We start from the raw sequence: 11,051 nt of genomic DNA on the forward strand, positions 1-11,051 counted from the left end.
GCTCCCCCAGCCGAGGAAGCAAAACGATAAAGCCCGTCGGAGGAGGGAGAGAGCCGGCACCGTGACCGAAACTGAAAGGGGAGGCTCCAGCTACCGGCCCCTGCTTCACCTCTGGTTCCTGCTGGGGCGCCGCGTCGGGCGGCGCCCGACGTCCCCGTTTTCTGCTCGCCAGCTGCCAGAAGGGGGGTCCCCGTGGCCACTCGGGTGTGTGCCTGGAGGCGAGACAGCCGGAACGAGGGGCGTCGTGAGGTGAGACAGCGGAGGGGACGGTGACAGCCGTGCCCGGAGTCTGGTGCTGGGTACAGTCTGTCTCTCTTCTGAGACCTCTCTTCTCTCTTCCCATAGGGTGTAAGCGCTCGGAGGATGGTTTTCTGAAAGTATCTCTCTGGGATATGGCAGCTTAATGCCTTTGGAAACCCGATCTAGATTTAGAGGCGCTGAAGGTGGGTAATACACAGGCATTCCAGGGGTGGTTGCAGGCGTTTGGTACTTTGAAAATCATAATGAGCTTGAGTTCTTTGGTTTGGTCCTTGAGTTCTTGAGTGGTTTGGTTCTTGACGTGCATTGATTTTTTTTTTTTTTTTTTTTTCCTTAGATGTGTGTTCACACCTTTTTTTTCTGGAAAAGAGTTGCTGGAATTGTCATCTGTCTTGCTGTGATTTTCATCTTAATAGGGGTTATCTTGCGTGAGTGCATTTATTAAAAAATCTAGCCTGGGGCTGAGAGATTCGGTATTTCTGCCTTTCATTCTGCTGTCTGTGCATTGCTGGTGGGTAAAAGGCATTTCCACTGGTATTCCCCCCTCCCATTCACTATGGCTGCAGGAACAGGGAAAGGATTATCTGAAAAAAAATAAACTAAATTGTTGCCTAGGTAATCTGTAGTTGTTTCCTCTGGCATTAATTTGACTCTATTTTTTAACACTATGCAAGGTTTCATTAGACTGCAGCTTAGCAAAATGCTGAGGAATGGCACAATATATACTTAATTTTATTGTGTTTGCCTATGTCTTGCTTGATTCAGTGCAAGTCTCAGAGATTTTTAAGCTAGAGGACACGGGTCTGGAATTTGCAAATGTGTATACAACTCTATTTAAAAACTTAATGCTAAGGAAGTCATGTTCTCTTTATTTGAACAAAAGATTCACCTAGATTACTAGACCTGGAGCCATGCCCTGATGACTGGCTATATTACAAGAGGAAATGTTACTATCATTCAGGATCTGTGGCAGACTGGAATTCCAGTCAGAAGTTCTGCTCTGACTTTGGAGCTTCCCTTGCAGTAATTGACCACCCCCAAGATCTGGTAAGGTTTCTAGTGGCTTGAATTTAGTGTTATGTCTGCTGCCAGAATGGTTTCCGTAACTCTGTCACTTGTTTCCTTGTATAGCTGGAATTTGATAGAGACACAGTTTAGCTGGCATTCAAGGAATTAGAGTGACATAACAGTCAAAACAGTGCTGAGTCAGATATTCTGTGACACAGTGTATATATACACAGTTTTTTAATAAAAAGCTATAAAATGATAGTCATTTCTTAAAGATCTAATCACACATATGTTCTTTTATTCTGTGTTTTGCCTAGGAATTTATATTATATCGAATGCGCACTATAGACTTCTGGATTGGACTACAAAAGACAGAAAATAAATTCTTCTGGGTGAATGGAGAGTCACTTAACACAAATTTGTGAGCTTTCTTTCAAATACGCTATGCAAGGGGAGAGTCCATAGCTTTTGTGTCCATGTAGAAAAGTTATTCTGTATTAACTATTCCACTGTAGCTAAACTGGCATATTCTCTCAAATGAGGGTTGTCATATGACTATAAAAGTACTAATACTGATCTAGTTTGGTCCCAATAGAAGTGCAGAAGGGGCAAAGAATAAGCTGGAATAGTCATAGAGTCCCTTTATTCTTGTGGATTTGCATCCACACTGGAAGAAATGGTAGTGTATAAAACGTGTATCACTGTGGGGAATATCTGCCCCTATACGAACTCCATGCTTAGATGGGAATTCTGCCAATATCTGTCAGAAAAAATATAGCTGTCTTGCCAGGGAGTGATCTGTGCCTTTTTTAATTTGTAAGTTGCGAAGTACAAGCACACATGGTATGTTCCTGTGGAGATCAAAGCAACTTACATTAATAGAAGGCTCATCAGAGCATTACCATGGACAACGCATTTCAAATTCTTATCATCCCAGTGAGAAAGAGAATCATTTTAAATTATTCTTTTTTTTTTTTTTTTTTTTTTCTCTGCAGTTTGTAGGAGCCAATTTTACACAGAATAAGAAATAGATCTTGTAAATTTTAGGCCAAAATTCTGCTCTAATTTTTTATTTCTCTTGTTTTTTTAGGTTTCATGTCAATATAACAGATGATGGAGATTGTGTCCATATAACCTCAGCCTTCGTCTCTACTAAAAAGTGCTCTTCACAGAGGAACTGGCTTTGCACCCTTGGTCAGTTTGATCCAAAGACAGTCTAAATAGGGAACAGCTGGATGTTCAAATACAGAAACTTTCTTCATATGAAATTGGAATTTAGAATACAGGGAGTCATTGCTGTAGGGGGTCCACAAGACCAAGGGGTACAGTGGCGGAGGATCACATCCAGACATCTCCATGGGAATCACAGAATAACAGAATTGTAGGGGTTGGAAGGGACCTCAAGAGATCATCAGGTCCAACCCCCCTGCCAAAGCAGGTTCCCTAGAACAGGTTGCCCAGGTAGGCTCCAGAAGGGCCTTGAATATCTCCAGAGAAGGAGACTCCACAACCACACTGGGCAGCCTGTTCCAGTGCTCCGTCACCTTCACCATGAAGAAGTTCTTTCACATGTTGGTGTGGAACTTCCTGTGATACATTTTGTGGTCATTGCCCCTTGTCCTGTCCCCACAAACCATTGAAAAGAGGTTGGCCAAATCCCTCTGTCTCCCACAGTTTATAATCATTGATAAGATCCCCCCTCAGTCTTCTTTTCTCAAGGCTGAACAGACCCAGATTGCTCAGACTTTCCTCATAGGGGAGATGCTCCAGGCCCTGTATCATCTTTTTGTTCTCCACTGGGCTCTTTCCAGGAGATCCCTGTCTTTTTTGTACCGGGGAGCCCAGAACTGGTCACAGTACTCCAGGTGAGGCCTGACCAGGGCAGAGTAGAGGGGGAAGATCACCTCCCTTGACCTGCTGGCCACACTCCTTTTAAGGCACGCCAGGATCCCATTAGCCTTCTTGGCCACCAGGGCACACTGCTGACTCATGGTCAACCTGTCATCCACCAGGATCCCCAGGTCCTTCTCCTCAGAGCTCCTCTCCAGCAGGTCATCCCCTAGCCTGTGGTTGTTCCTTCCCAGGTGCAGGACTCTACATTAGCTCTTGTTAAACTTCATTTGGTTTCTTCCTGCCCATCTCTCCAGCCTGTCCAGGTCTCACTGAATGGCAGCACAGCCTTCTGGCGTGTCGGCCACTCCTCCCTGCTTTGTGTCATCGACATACTTGCTGAGGGCAGACACTATTCCCTCATCAAGGTTGTCGATGAAGATGTTGAACAAGACCGGACCCAGCACCGACCCCTGGGAAACACCACTAGTCACAGGTCTCCAGCTGGACTCTGCGCTGCAGATCACCACCCTCTGAGCTTGGCCAGTCAGCCAGTTCTCAACCCACCTTACCGTCCACTCCTCTATCCCAAACTTTCTCAGCTTTGTCAGCAGGATGTCGTGGGAGACAGTATCAAAGCTGAAGTCAAGGTAGATGATATCCACCTTTCCCCCATATCTACCCAGCTGGTGATGCCATCATAGAAGGCAACAAGGTTGGTTGAGCAGGATTTCCCCTTGGCGAATCCATACTGACTACTCCTCATAGCCTTCTCTTTCAATTGCTTGGAGATGGCATCCAGAACAAGCTGTTCCAACACTTTTCCGGGGACAGAGGTGAGACCGACTGGCCTGTAGTTTCCTGGATCTTCCTTCCCCTTTAGGGAACTATAGTGACTCTCCAAAACGAGGTTGTTGGTTACAAATTGGCAGGAAACAAGAAAATGATGATAAAGTGTCTGTTACAAAGAACAAAAGTTATTTCTTGGGAATGCAGTTTCATGGCTAAAACTGATGAAGGGCATTGCAATGGATATGTTCTTTGAGAACTCTGATGATAAGCTTCAGAACTGCAAGTCATGATTTTTTTTGTGCAGCTGAAAACATGGTGGGACAGACATGAATGTCACACTGAAAATGCAACTCATAGCAAACCCAGTGATGTGACTCTTCCTGCTTTTTATGGAGTTCAGTAATTCTTTGACTAGGAACTTTTGATTTGTCTGGCATGTAAGATATCATAAGGTATTTTGATTTCCTTCTTCTTTTTCCATGAGGTGTTCAAATGTGTCCTGGTTTCAGCTAGGATAGAGTTAATTTTCCTCCTAGTAGCTGGTATGGTGTTGTGTTTGGGATTTAGGATGAGAATATTGTTGATATCATGCTGATGTTTTAATTGTTGCAGAGCAGTGCTTACACTTAGCCAAGGACTTTTCAGCTCCTCGCTCTGTCCTGCCAGCAGGCAGGCTGGGGGTGCAGCATGAGCTGGGAGGGGACAGACCCAGGACAGCTGACCCAAACTGGCCAAAGGGGTATTCCATACCATCTGACATCCTGCTGAACAATTAATATGGGGGGGCTGGCCAGGGTGGATAGACCGGCTGCTCAGCGATAGGCTGGGCATCAGTCAGCGGGTGGTGAGCAATTGCATTGTGCATCACTTGTTTTATACACACTGTTATTAGTAGTACTATTATCATTATTATTATTATTATTTTCCTTTCTTTTCTGTCCTAATAAACTCTTTATCTCAACCCACAGGCTTTGGTGTTTTTTTTTTTCTGATTCTCTCCCCCACTCCAGAGAGGGAGTGGGGAGGGTGAGCAAATGGCTGTGTGGTGCTTAGTGGCGATAGAATATATATATATATATATCTCCACTATAGAATATATGGAGTTCAGAAGATAGGAATAAAATGCAATTACAGAATCTTAGATGCTGAAGTAGTCATCTCTCTGTTTTCTTCTCCACTTCGAGTATTGACACTTTCCTGGAAGTGACATTGTTTTTGCTTGATACTGAGAACTTGTAAATCATGTGGTGAAAATGCCCTCATCCTGGGGACAGAGGCATTTCTTTCCTCAAAAATTGCCTACAGCAGCGCATGAACTTTGCTTTTGATTGAAGGATGATCAATTCAGTGAGGCTCTGTTAACAGCAAAATTGGTGTCATTGGAAGTGCCAGTGATTTTTGCAGATCATGATCTTCATTCGTCTACCTGCAACTGCTGGAGGTAGAATTTCTTTCTAACAGTCTGGATCCATTTAGTCCCACTGCAGTATTACTCCTACTAAGGAAAGTACAGTACTGTGCTTGCTACTTAAAAGATGCAACATGCGTACCTGTTGGAGAGGTTCCTATTTTTTTGCAAAGAAAAGAGGATCTGTGATTTTTGAGAGGCGAATTCATAATCTTATCAGATGCAGACCACAAATAGGATCTTAATATCCAGTCAACTCTGAAACTTACTTGGAATCCCAAGACTGAATCTGAACAACTGATGGCTTTGAGATCAATCTATATCTGAAGATTTTTCTTCTGTTTTTTAAGTTCCTTGTGAAGAGATGGAAAAATGGCTGAAACATGGTTATTCACAAGAAGGAAATATTTTTTTTAAAATAGTTATTATGCATCATACCTATGAGAAAAATGATAATTCTGCTGACCTTCAAGGAATTGCACATGACTGGGCTTTTAAGCTTTCCCACATCTCTTTATGTATGCTTGAATCATTTATTGCAATGTTTGTTCATTTAACACAGGCTTGTGTGAGCATCTGTTACAGTTGCTAGATGCAGTCACTCTTGGATAATCACCTTTCCTTCCAGTTTTCTGTGTGCATGTATTGGGTGTTGTCAGCACATGATCCTGAACACCGATTTCAGAAGAACAAGCTGAACAAGAGGCATCTGCATCCAAATATCATTCATTAGCATGCCAGCTGCTTTTGGTTCCCGAAAGCTGCAGATCTCAAGTCAAACCTTTATTTTAGAAAACTCAGTAGGGGAGCCTTCCTCACTGCAAGTCATCAAGACTCATTACATTCCTCTTAGTATTTTGTTCATGTCACAGTATATTATTTACACAGGTTATAAGGACCTGCTCTGCTCATGAAAAGCAAAGTAAGACTTCTGATTTCATTTGCACCAGTGTTAGAAGGAATAACCTCAGTGCAGTTGGCTGTCGAAGAACTTGGGTGTGAATTTGGTATTAGTGAGAGCTGATTCAGGACCAATGTCTCTGATGACACACAGTACAGCATCTCAAGATGCAATTCAGTTACACAGTCTGTCACCTCTAGCACTATGTATGTACTGGTCGTTTTACAGTAATTTCTTGTCAGTCTGCTACATCAGGGCCAGCTCTCTTTAATATCCTTACCAATGATCTGGATGAGGGGATCTAGTGCACCCTCAGTATGTCTGCAAATGACAACAAGCTGGGCAAGAGCGTTGATCTGCTTAAGGCTAGGAAGGCTCTGCAGAGAGATCTGGATAGGCTGGACCGATGGGCTGAGGCCAACTGTGTGAAGTTCAACAAGGCCAAGTGCTGGGTCCTGCACTTGGGGCGCAACAACCCCAAGCAGAGCTACAGGCTGGGAGATGTGTGGTTAGAAAGCTGCCTGGCAGAGAAGGACCTGGGGGTATTGGTTGATAGTTAGCTGAATATGAGCCAGCAGTGTGCTCAGGTGGCCAAGAAAGCCAACAGCATCCTGGCTTATATCAGAAACAGTGTGGCCACCAGGACTGGGGAAGTGATTGTCCCTCTGAACTTGTCTCTGGTGAGGCCGCACCTCGAGTACTGTGTTCAGTTTGGGGCTCCTCACTACAGGAAGGACATCGAGGCCCTGGAGTGTGTCCAAAGAAGGGCTATGAAGCCGGTGAAGCATCTAGAGAACAAGTCTTATCAGGAGTGGTTGAAAAGATTGGAGTTACTTAGCCTAGGAAAAAAAAAAAAAAAAAAAAAAAAAAAAAAAAAAAAAGTGGCTCAGGTGAGACCTTTTTGCCCTCTACAGTTATTTCAAAGGAGGCTGTGGCAGAGTAGGGGTCAGTCTCATCTCCCAGGGAATAAGAAACAGGACATGGGGAAAGGGCCTCAGTTTGCACCAGGGGAGGTTTAGGTTGGATATTAGATGCCAGCAGACTGTTGCAGCTCTCATGTCCCAGACTGCCAGTGCTGCATGCTCAGAGGACTTTTTTCCTGAACTTTGTGTTCAGGAAATATCATACTTCCTTTCCAGTACTAGGAGGGAGTTTTACACAGAGAAAATACTCTTTCAAGGAAGAAAAAATATATACATTTAAAAGTAAATGTGTTCTTTGACTCAAACTGGGGCTGATCTCCAAAACCCAGATTATTCCACTGAATGTGAACTGAATTTGTAGGGAATGCAGTTGGTTATAAGTAATACTACTGGTTGCTGTTGCTTTTTTGAAAAAAAAAAAAAAAAAAAAAAAAAAAAACCAAAGTAAAAACTGACATGAAACCCCCCATGAAAATCAGGTAGAGTAAGAAACATTTTGTTAGCAGGATTTCCTCTGGTAAGAAATGAACTTCCTGTTTCTGCAGTCACAGGAATTGTTTTTCATAGTTATGGATGCAGACTATTCATAGTGCAAAGTTAGTGTGTTGGTTTACTTAAAAGGCAGTAAACAGAAAAATGCGATGCTTGTGGGTTAGGACACAACTAAAAGGAGGTAAGAGGGTTGAAAGGCATGGGTCTGAAGGTGAGGCCAGAAGGTTGTCATACGGGGGAATGGTGTACTATCATAGTGAGTAAGCACAACCCAGGGAAATTCAACAAAGAGCACAAGGCATTTCTGCAAAAAGAGCACCCCTCTGTTGTATCATTACAGCCTTGGTAGATAGTGAAAGAGCAACTCACATCATCTATCTGGACTTGTGGAAAGCATGACAGTGTTATGTTTCATAAGATGGAACTGCTACACCATCTGCTGTTAATTCTAATTAACATAATCAATATGATTAATATAATTATTATTGAACTTTCTCTGGTTGTTCCCTACAAATTCAGTTCACATTCAGTGGAATAATCTGGGGTTTGGAGATCAGCCCCAATTTGAGTCAAAGAGCACATTTACTTTTAAATATATATTTTTTTCTTCCTTGAAAGAGTATTTTCTCTGTGCAAAGCTTCCTCCTACTACTGGAAAGGAAGTGTGATATTTCCTGAACACAAAGTTCAGGAAAAAAGTCCTCTGAGCATGCAGCACTGGCAGTCTGGGACATGAGAGCTGCAACAGTCTGCTGGCATCTAATATCCAACCTAAACCTCCCCTGGTGCAACTTGAGGCCATTTCTCCATGGCCTCACTTGCTGGTGAAGACAGAGGCAAAAAAAATCATTGAATACCTCAGCCTTCACCATATCCCATGTGAAAATGTATCCCTATTCTTTCCTGAGAGGGTCCGCAGTTTCTCTATCCTTCCTTTTATCACTGACATACCTATAGAAGCCTTTCTTGTTGACCTTGATGTCCCTGGCCAAACTTAATACAAATACAGCTTTAGCTTTCCTAACCTCATCCCTGGCTGCTCTGACAATTTCCCTGTATTCTTAGCAGACTATCTGTCCTTGCTTCCACTCTGTAGGCCTCCTTTTTCTGCTTGAGTTTGTCATGGACCATCCATGCATGCCTCCTGGCATTTTTCGCTAACTTTATCTTTGCTGGGATGCACTGCTCCTGAATTGGAGAAGGTGATCCTTGAATATTAACCAGTTTTCTTGGCCCTTCTTCTCTCCAGGGCTTTGTCCCATGGTATTCTACCAAGCATATCCCTGAAGACGCCAAAGCCTGCTGCCCTAAAGTCTAGAGTCTGCTCATTGACATAGAGGGCAATGACCCTACTCATCGCTCCATCTGTCTTTTCTGAAGAGCCTGTATCCTTTCATTCCAATACTGCAGTCACGGGAGCCATCCTACGACGTCTCTGTAAGGCCAATGTGGTCATAGTCTTGCAGGCGTGCATACATCTTTAACTCTTCTTGTTTATTCCCCCTGCTATATGTATTAGCATAGAGACATTTGAGCTGGGCCCCTGATCAAGCTGACTTACTGGCTGGAGTGGCTGGAATTCCTTTGTGCTGCTCTTCAAGTGCTCTCCTGCTGACTGTGACCCTTCTCCATGCTCTGGGCATCTATCACTGACACTGGCATCAACTGGGAGGAGTGGGATGGGTTGAGGTCCCCTCCCCCGGCTACTCTAGTTTAAAGCCCTCTTCACATGCTTGGCAAGCCTCTGACTGAGGATGCTCTTACCCTTCTCTGGCAGATGGACCCCAGCAGCCCGCAGCAGACCAGGTTTCTCAGAGTGAGTCCCATGGTCTAAGTAGCCAAACCTCTGTCTGTGGCACCAGTCCTGTAACCATCTGTTGACTTGCCAGATTCTACTGACTCTTTCAATCCCCTTCCCTTTGACCAGGAGGACTGATGAAAAAACTACCTGCACTCCTGAGACCCTTACTGCTGCTCTCAGGGCTCTGTAATCCTTCTTCATACTTCTCAGACTTCTCCTGCCTGTATCACTGGTGCCCATGCGAAACAACAGCAGTGGATAATAGTCATGAGGCTGTAACGAGGCTGGGTAGTCTCTTGGTGACATTCCTGATGTATCATCCAATACTCATCATTCACTGTGAAAAGGGAAGGGACCATTACATTTGGAAACCAATGACCCTCAACAACACCTCCAGCTGTCTATGTCCACTCAGGTCAATGTCAGGCAATTCACAGCTGGAGGTGCCATACTCTGTCAGCAATGGATACTCTGTCAGCAGTGGATACCCTGGTTGAATTGAAACCTCCTGAATATTCAGCAATTAATCTATGTGGGTAAACTTGTAGAAGAGCTGCTCTGCTATTCTAGCTGGTGTTGGTCAGATTAGTATAGGGAGAATAACCCCTGTCCTGTCTCATTACTGTGCTGCCCTGACCATGAAGCCATACACGTGGATCCTGACAGTCCTTCCGTACGGTTCAACTAACCCTGTGCAGCTGCAGAAAATTACACAGTATGCCTTTGCCTGGCTGAAATCTGGACACTGATGACCAGCTATGGTTTGCATAGCACGTGCTGTGTCCTCGTCTCCTTTCTCAGGAGATGAGGATAACATAATGGATTATCTAACACAGAAGGGCAAACTTGTTGTGTCCATTTTAACAGCTGAAGCAGAATAAATGTATAATTCCGTCAGATGAAGCTGCCTGGCCTCTGTGACATGGGCTCCCTAAAGAAAAGAAGTCAGAGGAAAGAAAGTAGTTGCTTGGTTGGTTCATTGCCTTTAACTTTCTGTGCACTTTTTCCAGATACCACAGGAAAATATGTCTTGTCCAGCATTAGAAGAGGAATGAAATTATGTGGTGTCCTGGTTGGACTTCCCTTGCCTCTGATTATCATAAGAATTACTTTTAGCTGAGCATATTGCAGTCCAGAATCATACTTAGTCTAAGCCTTTTCAGTAAATATATGTGTGATACAAAATTCAAACTGCAGACAGTTTAATATGTCTGATTTTCCAGCCATATGTTCTTCCATGGCTTAGCTATGTCAGATGAGGAGAAAAGGGTTTAGCTATTCTTCATATTTTTATTAGTCTATATGTTTCAGTGAAATCATATATACACATAAAAATATTTCTGTACTTTTGAATGCAGTCTTAAGAGATATATTGGTCAGAAGTAATAACAAACATATTTCCCTATTCCCTTTCTAGGAAAACACATAATTCTTAAGGGAAATGGTGGCTATTTATGAAATATCAGGGCCTCCACCCCCTGAAGATGTAGGCTTTATTTCCCAGGTGTGCTAAGTTTGCATCTACTACCTCACAGATGGCTGGCAGGGCAAGGAAGGGACAGGAAGGGCAGGGCAGGGCAGGGCAGGGCAAGGAAGGGAAGGGAAGGGAAGGGAAGGGAAGGGAAGGGAAGGGAAGGG

The 11,051-nt window shown here is 43.8% G+C and overlaps 1 protein-coding gene across 1 annotated transcript; it reads left to right on the forward strand.

Moving 5' to 3' along the window:
* The first annotated feature begins 221 nt into the window (after positions 1 to 221).
* LOC118158038 (C-type lectin domain family 2 member L-like) lies at positions 222 to 2,761 on the forward strand. The gene is made up of 6 exons (XM_035312598.1): positions 222 to 249; positions 596 to 686; positions 1,142 to 1,305; positions 1,584 to 1,687; positions 2,357 to 2,520; positions 2,713 to 2,761. The coding sequence occupies exons 2-5, from the start codon at positions 596 to 598 to the stop codon at positions 2,484 to 2,486; spliced, it is 489 nt and encodes a 162-aa protein (XP_035168489.1). The 5' UTR covers positions 222 to 249; the 3' UTR covers positions 2,487 to 2,520; positions 2,713 to 2,761.
* Positions 2,762 to 11,051: the final 8,290 nt, after the last annotated feature.

The sequence above is a fragment of the Oxyura jamaicensis genome, chromosome 1 (assembly GCF_011077185.1).
Source record: "Oxyura jamaicensis isolate SHBP4307 breed ruddy duck chromosome 1, BPBGC_Ojam_1.0, whole genome shotgun sequence".
Classification (NCBI taxonomy): domain Eukaryota; kingdom Metazoa; phylum Chordata; class Aves; order Anseriformes; family Anatidae; genus Oxyura; species Oxyura jamaicensis.

What these genes read in the sequence shown, in the direction of transcription:
- LOC118158038 (XM_035312598.1), top strand. Translation starts at nt 596, where the DNA reads ATGTGTGTTCACACCTTTTTTTTCTGGAAAAGAGTTGCTGGAATTGTC. An exon ending in CTTAATAGGGGTTATCTTGC is followed by an intron (nt 687 to 1,141) that starts GTGAGTGCATTT and finishes TTTGAACAAAAG; the next exon opens with ATTCACCTAGATTACTAGAC. An exon ending in TTGACCACCCCCAAGATCTG is followed by an intron (nt 1,306 to 1,583) that starts GTAAGGTTTCTA and finishes TGTTTTGCCTAG; the next exon opens with GAATTTATATTATATCGAAT.